This window comes from Podarcis bocagei, assembly GCF_964188305.1.
Source record: "Podarcis bocagei genome assembly, chromosome: 14".
Taxonomy (NCBI): domain Eukaryota; kingdom Metazoa; phylum Chordata; class Lepidosauria; order Squamata; family Lacertidae; genus Podarcis; species Podarcis bocagei.
In genome coordinates, this window is record NC_138139.1 from 54,709,247 (window position 1) to 54,722,477 (window position 13,231).

Below are 13,231 nucleotides of genomic sequence, written 5' to 3' on the forward strand. Positions count from 1 at the left end.
TCACTCTTGGGCAAGCTACGGTTAGGCAAAGAATACTCTTGGACAACAGCTGAACATTGAAAACAGAACAAGGACACCCAGAAATGGATTTTACCAGCACCAACGAAAGATCTAGTCTCCATTTTGCCCAGAAACAACTCACTCACTCTAACATCTATCATCTATCTATCATCCCTCTGTCTGTCTGTCTGCCTGTCTATCTATCATTCAAAATGTACCCGTGTATAGTGCAAAATGGCAGGCTGTGCACCGAACGCTGCATTGACACCAAAAAATCAGGTTTATCCTCTACCACAGGGGTCGGCAAAGTTTTTGAGCTTTGGGCGGGTTCACAGTCCCTCAGACGCCGCAGTGGGCCAGAGGGGGGACACATGCTTGTACACATGCACAAACGCTATTTCTGGCGCTTCGTCTGGTGCAGAGGAGGTGCGCGCAGCTTCCCATTGGCTGCAGGAGCTTCCTGCAACCAATGAGAAGCCAGCCAGCGTCACGGAAGGCGGTGCCCGCTCTGCTCTGCACCCATTTAGCGTGGCGCACGGGAGCCGACCGAGCTGGCAGCGGGAGTCCAGGGGCCGCTTGTGGTTGCTGACCCCTGCTCCACCACCACTGCCAACACATCATTCAGGAACCTAACTTCTACTAGGAGTTCTCGAGGAAGAAGTGGGGCTCTTTGGCACAGCTCCAAGACAATTTTCCTCAAATGACCCAGCAAAGCTGAACAGGGATGCAGATATTCCAGAGGCAGGACTGCGAAACGGGGACTGTCCTGGATAAATATGCACAGCTGGAGTTTATGCCTTTAAAAATTAAAATAAAATACACACGCGCACACAGGTTGTCAGCCAAGCAAACAGAAAACAAATCAGTTTTTTTAGGTCCAGTTGCTAGATCAAGTCTTATTCTTGCTCCCTCCCCCCAAAAAACCACTTCTTTAGACACGCACATCAGCTGAATAAACAGGTTTTGTGCTTCACTCCACACCTACCCCAAAGTGCCCCACAACCGGCCAAAAAATGCTGGGCTTTGCCACGGGGTGAACCTGCCAAATCCACTGGCCCTGCCTATATCCCAGACCCATCAAAAACCAGCTGAACGCCAGCCTCCTGGCTCAGCCAACACTTCCAATAAATTGCTTTTCTCCAAAAAAAGAAGAAGAAGCAGCGAGTGACCAACATTACAGAGAACTTAAGTGACATTTGCAGCTGCACACAGACACAACCCTCACAATTACTCAGGCTAAAAGATGGCTACTGGCACCAACGGCAGATTTTCAGCTTGTTTTTAGCAGCAGTGGTCAAGGGGAGATTTGTTTTTCAAAACGTAGGACTGACCCAGCTAGAAGGAACCGGCGGTCATTTTGCATCATTCCCCACTGAGCACAGTAGAGCTTTCTCATGAGTAAGCATATATACGGCCAGGCAGTCTCTCTCATATACAGTGAATACTGCACATATTTTCTCTCTCAAAAATAATAACCGTTTACTCCTTTTTGTGATACGGCAGTGACACCCAATGGCCAGTCTCATTCATTGCAAGTTCAGGGGATGCCCTCCTGGCCTGTTGCATCAGTTTCTACCTCGTGGGAAATAAAAATCTGACCAGCCTCCGCTCAGTATGGGAAGAGCCACGGGTGATTACAGCACCTCTCATAAAAATTAAATGTGGCAGTTCACAGATAAAGGGGTGCTTGTTTGAGAGAGGAGCTCAGAGCCTTTCAAAAACAAAGGAGAGAGCCCTTCGCAAGTGACCAGCCACGTCTCTGCGCAAGGACTTTGGGATGTCTGCAAAGGTCAGAAACAAACCCTTTGCATGCCAGGAGAGCTTTCAGACTTAAACACACACCCTTCCGGCCTAGGGAGTTATTACTATCACTATTGGTTATTAAATTTATCAGCCGCCTTCTCTCGCCACAGGCAACTCAAGGCGTCTTTGCGAAACCACAAAAAAACCCATATATTCCGTAGGATCAATGAGTTGGATGTGGTGTGTGTGTGTGTGTGCTGTGAACTCAAAAAGAAAGGATAATCTTAATTCCGCAACATGAAAATACTGAAATCTGCCTGTAAACTACAAACCCAAATGTCCATAAAGCTCATTTTTTTTTGCATCACTCGTTTTGCATCGTACAGTCCTGGGAAAGACCAGCAGGCCTTGCTAGGCACCAGAGCCCCCTCTCATGGCCAACAGAAGCCCACCAGCACATCGCCCCACACCTGCTAGACACTGCAGCACAACACACCTGTCTTGGCTTACCTAACACTCCCTAGGCATGGGGACTAGAGTGTCCGGCCGCCAGCCTCAGCCACAGCCATCTAGCTTTGGCAGTGAGCTGGGTGAGCTCTGAGGCCCCTTCTGAATCTATGAACCCACAGCAGCTGTGCCACACCCGCTGGGCACAGCCCCACAAGCAGCGCCCATCCAGCCCAATCCATCTAATTCAGGGGTCAGCCACCTAAGGCCCATGGGCCACAAACGGCTCATGGGGGGTCATTTAACCGGCCCGTGGACCCCCGTTGCCCGCTTGGTTGGCTCCCGTGCAATAATGCAGAGGTTTTGAGCCAGACCTGTTTTTCACTCTTGGGCAAGCTATGGTTAGGCAAAGAACACTCTTGGACAACAGCTGAACATTGAAAATGGAACAAGACACCCAGAAATGGATTTTCCCAGCACCAACAAAAGAACAAGCCTCCATTTTGCCCAGACACACACACACACACACACACACACACACACACACACACACACACACACCTATCTATCATCTAAACTCTATCATCTATCTAAACTGGCACAGAGCAGAGCAGGGACCGCTTTTTGCAATGGTGGCTGGCTTCCCATTGGGAAATAGCGTTTGTGCATGCGCACGCACTCCAGCCCACCATGGCATCTGCGGGACTGCGAACCGGCCCAAGCCACAAAACTCTGCTGACCCCTGATCTAATTTCTGCATTGCAGGGAGTTGCATGAGCTGAGCTTTCGGTTCCCCTCCATCCACCCGACAATTCTTTTAAAAATATATATATATGTATAAATTCATCTTTATTGATTTAAAATATCATCTTATATATACATTACACATAGTTACAGCAAAATTAAACACAAAAATATAAAATAAAAAAAATAAAAAAATAAAGAAAATAAAAAAGCAAAGAAGAGTTAACAATAAGAGATGAACATTGGCTATAACATCCTGTCTTTTCTAATGAAGTCTTCTGAAAGAAACTTCCAATCATTCTTCTTGTACTTTTTCTATTGTCTTAATTTTATCGCACAGCTTGTTTTATAACTTTTCCTGTTTACATTTCTAGTATATTTATTCCATTTGTTTATTATATACAAAGTATCATTCGGTTCTGCTAGGATTACGTCATTTTTACAATATAATCTTATATATTCTTTGAATAGTCTCCATTCTCTAAATATTTTTTGATTTGAGGCCCCTCTGATTTTTCCGGTCAGCTTTGCTAATTGAAAGTACTCTAGCATGAGTGATTGCCGATCTATTATTGTAGGTGATGTTTCACATTTCCAACTTGTGGCTATCAGTATTCTTGCTGCCGTAACTGAATACGTAAGCAGCGGTCTTGTATTTTGCTTTATTTCTATTGGCAGTATTCCTGGCAGGAAAATCTCTGGCCTTTCCTACAATTCTACCATCACCTGCTACCTGCCAGAGAATGCCCACCCAGCCTCCCCATCAGGTGACCTACCTTTGACGTTGCCCAGGGAGAGGGCGCGATCGCGGTCCGCCAATCCCGGCCCCACCTTGCCACCGCCGCCACTGTTGTCCTTCTGCCTTGCCACGGCCACGGCAATGCCCACCGGGAGGTGGCGCACCTCCCCCTCGCCCTGCGACCCGATGCTCTCGCGCCCAAAGGACTTGGCGCTCTCCGGGCGTTCAGGCTCCTTCTTCAGCTGTTTGCTGGCCTGGTGGGGCAGCAGCTGCTGGATCCTGGCCGAGGCCTGCAGGGAGGGGTCAGCCTTCATGTGCCCCAAACCGCCAAAGGGGCTCTTCTTGCCGCTGCCCGACCGAGCCGCTGCCGCCTCCTTGGCAAAGCTGCCGCTGTACTTGATGAGGCTCTGCATGGCCGAGCCTTCTCCGTGAGAGGTAGGATGGAGGCCTTCCGCGCTCCGAGTCGCCGTCACCACGGTCCTCTGCAGGCCTCCGGGGTCGAGGTACGCCTTCTTGGCTTCCTCCTCCGCCCGGCTGGCCTGGTTGTGCTGTGCCGCCAAGACCGCCATCTGCGTGGTGGCAAAGTTGCCCATGTCGAAAGGCTTCCATTTCTGCTCGGAGGGCTTTGGGGGCTGGCCGTGGTCGTGGTGCTGCCCCCGGGATGAGGCGGACGACAAAGAAGAAGAGGAAGAGGAGGAAGAACTGTCCAAAGTGCCATAGATCTTCGCCGCGTCCTTGCAGCCGGGCCGCGGAAACCGCTCCCGCTCGCAGGAGCGATGCTCTGACTCCGAGCCCGGCTTGAGCAAGTCTTTGGAGGCGAGGAAGTTGCCCCTGCTTTCAGGGGAGCCGAGCCGGGGCCTGCTGAGGAACGTCTCTGGGGGCCCCTGCTTCCTGAGCGCCGTGGAGGTGGCTCGGATGACGGAGCCCTTCTCGCGCAAAACCTCCATCCTCTTGGCTTCGCCGTGTGCCGCAAAGTCCGGGGGCAGCAGGCTGCGGGCGCCGTCACCCAGGCACCTCTCAGGCAAGGCCTGGAGGACGCCCACCCGGGCGGCCGGCGGGTCCTTCTCCTTCACCTTGCCGCCGCCGTTGTCCCGGGCCTGCGAGGCGATCTGGATGGGCCCGGTGCGCTCGTCATAAGCCTCCACGGAAGGCACAAAGGTGGGCGCAATGACCTTGTGCTCCCTGCCGGCCTCCTTCGCCAGAGGGAAGATGGTGTACATGTTGGAATGGACCGGCTGCGGGGGGAAGGCGGAGGAAGCGGGGGCCAGCTTCCCCGGCTGGCCCGGAGAGGGGCAGCTGCAGGCCACGTGCAAGGCAGCGGCCCCCGCCCCGGAATCCCCCCTCCGCAGCCGCTCCGAGTGCGAGGAAGGCCTCATGTTCTCGTCGTGCCGCGTGGGGTCCCTGGCGCAGCGGTCCTGCTCCGAGCCCAGCGCTTTCCCCAGAGGGTCCCCTCCGCCATTGCAGTTGCTGAGCGAGGAGGTCTGCAGCGGGTTCTTGAACTTTGGTTCTCCGCCGTGGGCGCCGCGACTCGGCACGTGCTCAGCCAGGAAGGGGGGCAGCGGCTGCTCCCCGGCCCTGGCACCCTTCTCGGGGCCGCTCACTTTCCTGTCGCTGTCGGGCTTGGCGTCCTGGGTGAGGTCCACCACGCTGTGTGGCCTGGGCTCCTCCCGGGCCTTGCCCTCTTTCTTCGGGCCGGCCAAAAGGACGTCGCCCCGGCATGCCCGCTCCTTGCCAACGTCCCTGGCACCATCCTTCGAGGCCCTGGGCAGGTGCCCAAGCTCCTTCTCGCGGTGGAGGGCGCTGGGTCCGTGGCCGGCTGCCGTCCTCAAGGGGGCAGCCTGGGGGTGCAAGGGGGGCTGCCCTGCGTGGCCGCCAAGATAAAACCCATCTGCAAAAACAAGGAACAGACTTAGGCAACCCCAAGCGAGGGCGAGAGCTTGCACAGGAAACATGATTGCACAGATTCAAAGTGCCACAGGGACCCAAACAATGCGATAATTCCAACGAAATGCGGCATGACTTAATTGTATATGCATAACAATGAAGAACATGGCAGGGATTTGTTTATGGCACAGATTGGCATATAGAGAGCAGAGATGGGTTTGGGGTTTTGGGTTTTTTATTTCACACCATCTGTACCCTGTAACACAGAAAGTAAACAAGTTAATGTAATAAAGCAAACACGGCAACGTTAATGGCAAAGTGTATTATAGTTTGCCTTGGGTTAGTACCCCGTTAGTTCCCAATACTGAAGAGAGATTATTTTGGTTTGGTTTTGGGGGGCAGAGTTCTCAGACCCTAATGACTTTCATTTACTTTAGCTTCTGTATCCCTGAGACGCTTGCTTTTTCCTTTTCATGTGGATTAGTATTTTGAAATTCAATAATTAAAAAATGGAAAAATACAACAAAATATCGTTATGTGTCGGGGAACCCCAAGTTGACCTGGCAGGTGGTGGGGAAAAGGGGTTAAGCTTTCTGCCTTATTTGGATATGATTTGCACAATTTCAACCATGTGAGATGCACTCATCCTGCACCATGCAAATGTCTCTATGCACATTCCATATACATTCAACACCATATTCATTCAGCCAGTGGGGTGCAATGGTTAGAGGGCGGTACTAAGAGCTGGGAGAAACCTGGGTTCGAATTCCCCACCTGGCCATGACAAAGCTCAGTGTGTGACCTGGAGCCAGTCAATGCCTCTCTCAGCCTAACCTGCCTCACGGTTGTTGTGGGGAGCAAATGGGAGGGATAAGACCATGTGCCTGAAATGGACCGTGCCTTCTGTGACAAAAGTCTTTGAAATTATGCCTGTTTTGGGAGGAAATTGAGGAGAGAGAGCAGCTTTTCTCCTCCAATAAGTCTGGAAGCCACCCAGAAAACAGATTCTGGATGGGGAAATGCGAGCCTGCCCTCCTCCCAGAGCAGAAATTCCTGCCCCAAGATGGGAGGCAACAGGCGACCAGCTTAGGCAGCTGCAAAAAGGAGGATCAGGCAAATGCAAGGAGAAGGAAGGAGCCATCTCAGGCCACTAGTCCTCATGGTGCCCAGGTGCAGTTCCAGGACCAGAGGCACCCAGTCATGTGGCAGCTGGACTGGTGACTGGGAGTGGCTGTTGAGACCACATAACACCGGTCCTGAAAGACCTACACTGGCTCCCAGTACGTTTCCGAGCACAATTCAAAGTGTTGGTGCTGACCTTGAAAGCCCTAAACAGCCTCGGTCCAGTAGACCTGAAAGACCATCTCCACCCCCATCATCCAGCCCAGACACTGAGGTCCAGCTCCAAGGGCCTTCTGGCAGTTCCCTCACTGCAAGAAGCCAAGTTACAGGGCCTTCTTGGTGGTGGCACCCACCCTGTGGAACGCCCTCTTATCAGTCAAAGGAAAAAACAACTACCAAACTTTTAGAAGACATTTGAAGGCAGCCCTGTTTAGGGAAGCTTTTAATATCTGAAGGATATTATTGTATTTTAATATTTTGTTGAAAGCCGCCCAGAGTGGCTGGGGAAACCCAGGCAGATGTGTGGGGTATAAATAAATTCTTCTTCTTCTTCTTCTTCTTCTCCCAATTAACCTCCATCTCCAAGGCCTGCTCCTATTTAGGGTTGCCATACGTCCAGAATTCCCTTGACAAAGCCAGTATTCGACCCTCGTGAACAGCGCCCTGGCAGAAATCCGGACGTATGAACGCCCTCTTGTCAGATGTCAAAGAGAACTACCACCAAACTTTTAGAAGACATCTGAAGGCAGCCCTGATTATCATCATCATCAGTGATGGTGAGCAACCACAGGGCGGGTTTGTGTGTGTTCTGCATCTGTGCCATTTGGGGGCTTCCCAGGGGCATTTGGGGGCACAGGACAAAGAGGGGGGGGGAGCCGAACTCACCTTTTGGAGACTCAAAGAGGCTGTGCTGTCCCAGCTGAGCAAGCAAGGGGCTGCCACTGTTGTGAGGCTCCAGGTGGCTCAGAGGAATGTATGAGGGATACAGACCGTTGGGAAGGTGGGAGAATCCTGGAAAGGAGAGATAGAGGAAAGTCAGGTGTAAACCTTATTATTATTATTATTAATATTATTATTATTATTAATTAAGCACATTGATTGGTTTTTAGAAACCCATGCAACTCAAAGTGACACGCAAGAGTGGTTAAACGACATCCGTTTAATCCAGCATAGAACACAGCACAGGAACGTTCTAAAAATGCATTCCTAATTTTATTATGATGAAGAATAAACCAAAGATAAAGAGCATGCAGAAATACTGCCGCAGCAGGCTGAAAGCAGCATGAAGTTGGCTGCTGTCATTGACTTTGTTGTTCCAAAACTTTGCCAAAAAAATGCCCTTTTCCCCCCATGAACCTGTTACGCCGGTCTATATGTATTATTTTGTAATAAGTTGCCTTAGTCATAAATTACTAAGGATAAAATGTTCTTAATCCATTCAGGTATAGTATTATATTCCCCACCCCGCATTTTTGGTGTTATAATCTTAGCAGCAGCTATTAACACTATTTGTTGATTATTTTCCAGAATAACATCTTTTAGATTATCCAGCAGAAATATTTTGGGTTCTAAGGGTGTAGTCGGATACCCTAATGCTTCAGGGATACTAGCCTGAAAGTATTCCCAGAATATTACAAAATATTCAGAAGAAAAGGCATCCACGTTTTTAAACGGGAGTGCTAGGGGTCATCCCACAAGATCTTGCGAGATCATCCTAAACCAAAGAGGTTTTAAGCTTCACAGAGTTGCACGATACCCCCAGAGGTCATCTATTCCAACCCCCTGCAATGCAGGAATCGCATGTCTTGCTTTGATTTAACTTGTGCGATTCCAACCAGCCCTATGGTTGAAATCGAGAAAATGAAATGCTTCTGAGCTGCAAACGCACACAAATGTCCCTCTGGGCACCCCATACATTCAGCACCGTGTTCATCTCATGCATTCAGTGAGAGCAGCGTAGAGGTTATTATGTCGGACTCGTATCTAGGAGAGACCAGGATTCGAATCCCCACTAGGCCACGAAGCTCACTCAGTAACCCTGAGCTCAGTCACCAACTCTCCTCCTAGCCTGCCTCAGAGGGTTGTTGCGGGGATTGAATGAGGAGGGAGAGAATCTGATGTAACGCCTGCGTGCGGTGCTATTAAATGATGACTGAAACGGGCTAGAATTGCAAAATGGACTATGCCTTCTGCGCCTGAAGTCTTTGAAATTCTGCCTGTTGGGAAAGAGAGAAGCTTTCATCCTCCCCTCGGTCTTGAGGCCACCCAGCAAACAGATTCTGGACAGTGAAAACAAAGGGGCCCTCATCCCAGAACATCAGTTTACGGAAATTCCTGTCCCAATATCGGAGGCAACAGGCCACTGACACACCGACTTTGGGGGTGCTTGGGGTGCTCGGCATCGACCCTATAGACCTGAAGAAGCGTCTCCACCCCCATCGTTCTGCCCGGACACTGAGGTCCAGCTCTGAGGGCCTTCTGGCGGTTCCCTCCCTGCGAGAAGCGAGGTTTCAGGGAACCAGGCGGGATTCAGCCTCAATCTGTTAGCCGCCATCCATCCCCCAACCGCCTCCAAGCAATGCTTCAAAAGACCAGTCCCTGGAAACCACAGGATGGGAGAATCCTGCATTCTGGATTCGCACAGGCAACTGTTCAACCCCTGTGAGAACGGAGTGCTGGACTGGACGGGCCATTGGCCTGATCCAGCGGGCTTCTCTTATGTTCTTATGACAGATGGCCACCTGTCTGTGGTGGACTCCCTTTCACCCCAGCCAAGGGAAGGAACCAAGTTAAGGCTGCTTTGGCTTGCTGGCTTTTTGCTCTGACCACATCTGCCCTGCCTCCCCCAAAAAGCATGCAGAAAAACTGGGGACGGCGGCGCCTGTTAGCGGTATTTCACCGAAAAGCAGCAGGCAGGCAGGAACCACGCAATGGAAGCGAGTCTTGCTTAATCCTGCTGCGCAACCGCGTCGGCCACAATGACGGGCCTGTGGCTGCAGAAGGGAAGCAGGTGCCGTGGCGCATGGCAGCAACATCCTCGAACATGCTTCAGCCTGCTTCCTCCCTAGCGCCCTGCCTGCACACCGCGGCCGGATCCGGCGACAGAGGAAGCACGTCCGCAAGCTTTGAGTGTCTCGTATCTTGAATGAAACAAACGTGGCTTTCGTGGTCCGGAATGGCAGCAGAATGGTGGTCTTCTGGAGGAACAGGTGGCCGGGTTTGGGGCACGGCTGAACCGGGAGCCTTAGCTGCCCAGGAAACCACAGATCCTTGCAAAATAACACAGAGGCTGCGTTATGCAATCTGAGAACGGATTTGCACAGGCCTCGGAGTTGCAATAAGGAGAACATTAGCTAATCCTCTTCCAGGCTGCATCAACAGAAGTCCAGTGTCCAGATCAAGGGAGCTGCTCTATTCTGCCTCAGTCGGACCACATCTGGAGTCCTGTGTTGAGATCTGGGCACCACAATTTAAGAGGTTGACAAGCTGGAAGGTGTGCAGAAGAGGGCAACCAAGATAATATAATGATAATAATAATTTATTATTTATACCCCACCCACCTGGCTGGGCTTCCCCAGCCACTCTGGGCGGCTTCCAACAGAATATTAAAATACAATAACATATTAAACATTAAAAGCTTCCCTGAACAGGGCTGCCTTCAGATGTCTTCTGAAAGTCTGGTAGTCGTTTTTCTCTTTGACATCTGGAGAGAGGGCGTTCCACAGGGAGGGCGCTACCACCGAGAAGGCCCTCTGCCTGGTTCTCTGCAACCTCACTTCTCACAGGGAGGGAACAGCCAGAAGGCCCTCGGAGCTGGACCTCAAGTGTCCGGGCAGAACGATGGGGGTGGAGACGCTCCTTCAGGTCTACTGAGCCAAGGCTGTTTAGGGCTTTCAAGGTCAGCACCAACACTTTGAATTGTGCTCTGAAACATACTGGGAGCCAATGCAGATCTCTCAGAACCAGTGTTATGTGGTCCCGGTGGCCACTCCCAGTCACCAGTCTAGCTGCTGCATTCTAGATTAATTGTAGTTTCAGGGTCACCTTCAAAGGTAGCCCCACGTAGAGAGCATTGCAGTAGTCCAAGCGATAACTGGAGCATGCACCACTCTGGTGAGACAGTCTGGAAGCCAAGCCTTATGAGGAGCGGTTGAGGGAGTTGGGCAGGTTTAGCCTAGAAGTAAAGGAGACTTGAGAGGAGATACGATCAACATCTTCACAAGAGCTGCAAGAGGAAGCAAGCTTGTTTTCTGTTGCTCCGAAGGGTAAGACTCAAACCAATGGATTCAAGTTGCAAGATAGGAGACTCCGACTCAACATCAGGAAGGACTTTCTGACAGTGAGAGCTGTTTGACAGTGGAACCAACTCCCTCTGGAGGTTGTGGAATCTCATTTGCAGGAGGTTGGATGACTGTCTGTCATGGAAACTTCAGCTGAGATCCCTGCATTAAAGGGGGCTGGATTAGATGACCCTCAGCACCCCCTCCTACTCTACCGTTCTGTGAAAACACATCTAAAGACAGGCAGGTGGGTTCTGCAAAATGCACAGAACCAGTACATTTATCTTTTGGAGTGGGGAACCTTTGGCCCTTCCAAGCATCATTGAACTACGATTCTCCCTGCCCCGCCCCCAGCCCTAGCAAGCATGGCCGGCACCCAGGGATGTTGGGAGCTGTAGTTTAACAACATCTGGAGGGCCAAAAGTTCCCCACGGCTGACCTGGTGCATCGAGACCAAGGTTCGAATCCACGCTCAGCCACGCTGAAGCTCCCGGGATGACCTTGGACCACTCATTGCTCCTCTCCGCCTTCACAGATCCCTGTATCTCATTGTGACATTCCTGCTCATGGTTGAATCGCTCATTCCTCCAGGGTGTTGTAGTGGTTGGATCAACCTTGGGCCTCATGATGGGAGTTGTAGTCCAACAACATCTAGAGACCCACAGTTCAGAAATGCTGGGTTAGAGTTTCGGACTAGGACCCAGGGAGACCCGGGTTCGAATCCTGACTCGGCCATGAGGAACTCTGTGTTGAGCCAGACACTGTGCCTCCTGGTTGAACCTACCTCACAGGGTTCTGGTAGGGATTAAAATGAGGAGGCAAGAGCCATGTACACTACTTTGAGCTCCCTGGAAATTAAAGTGGGAGATAAGTGCAAATCAATAGATTTGTTGCACCACGACTCTCGGCTAGGCCTCCCAGGTGTTCCTTGGGCACAGGTGGGCATCCTCTCTGTCCTTCCTCACAACGAGCAAAAGAAAATTATTATTATTATTATTATTATTATTATTATTATTATTATTATTATTATTATTATTATTAATTTATCCCCCGCTCATCTGACTGGGTTTCCCCCAGACACTCTGGGCCAGTGGCGTAGCGTGGGGGGTGCCAGGGGTGCCGACCGCACCGGGCGCAACATCTGGGGGGGGCGCGAGTCCAGAGGGAAGGGACAAGTTCCTTCCTCCGCCGGGCTCCCCGCCGCCACCGCCAGCCTTGCGCCCTAGCGCGCGCGCCCCCCGCCGTCGCTGTGGCTGCGCTCCGCTCACTGCTCGCAGGAGGAGCAGCCGCTGCAGCAGCGCCGACGCCGCCACCGGCGCCTGGCCGGGCACGGGCAGCCTCTGCACCCTGCCGCCGCCGCCATCCCCTCGGCCCAGCCACAGGCGGCGGCTGCTTCTGCCTCCATCCTCCTCCGGGCAAGCAGCGTTGTTTGCGCGGCAGCGCCAGCGGCGGCAACTCGCAGGTTAGGGGTTGGGGGGGCGCAAATTACTTGCCTTGCCCCGGGTTAGGGGGCGCAAATTACTTGCGTTGCCCCGGGTGCTGACAACTCACGCTACGCCGCTGCTCTGGGCGGCTCCCAACAGAATATTAAAAGCACAATAAAACATCAAACACTTCCCTAAACAGGGCTGCCTTCAGATGTCTTCTAAAAGTCAGATAGTTGTTGATTTCCTTGACATCTGATGGGAGGGCGTTCCACAGGGCAGGCGCCACCACCGAGAAGGCCCTCTGCCTGGTTCCCTGAAACCTCGCTTCTCGCAGGGAGGGAACCGCCAGAAGGCCCTCGGAGCTGGACCTGAGTGTCTGGGCAGAACGATGGGGGTGGAGACGCTCCTTCAGGTCTACTGGGCTGAGGCCGTTTAGGGCTTTCAAGGTCAGCACCAACACTTTGAATTGTGCTCGGAAATGTACTAAATCATCATCATCATCATCATCATCATCATCATCTAAGTGGCAGGTTCACTGTATAAAATATACATTCTGTGAGAACTCCTCACCCCATATATGTCTAGTTGACTGCTACAGATGCCCCATAAGACATGTTGTGCATCTCTAAGAACTCAATTGTTTCGTGTGGCAGCACCCGCACTTTGGAACTCCCTGCCTCTTGATATTATTCCCATTTGTGCAAGTTTTGCCATTTACTCCAAAAGGAGAAATAGGCAACGGTTCTCGGCACACACGATGTTAAGGTTTTTTGAGGGGGGGGCTGAATTTAAACAGAGGGGCTGGAAAGGAAGTTACACGTAGCTTATGAACGACTCATTTTTTT

At 51.6% G+C, this 13,231-nt stretch overlaps 1 protein-coding gene across 3 annotated transcripts in view; it reads right to left on the reverse strand.

The window, feature by feature from the left end:
• The window catches only part of TNRC18 (trinucleotide repeat containing 18), a 118,871-nt gene that overhangs the window by 67,131 nt on the left and 38,509 nt on the right, over positions 1 to 13,231 (reverse strand). For all 3 annotated transcript variants that reach the window (XM_081169316.1, XM_081169315.1, XM_081169314.1), the window contains exons 2-3: positions 7,565 to 7,690; positions 3,711 to 5,561 (exon numbers count right to left, since the gene is read on the reverse strand). In XM_081169316.1, the coding sequence (XP_081025442.1) occupies positions 3,711 to 5,561; positions 7,565 to 7,690 (1,977 nt within the window). The remainder of the gene's footprint in view (positions 1 to 3,710; positions 5,562 to 7,564; positions 7,691 to 13,231) is intronic.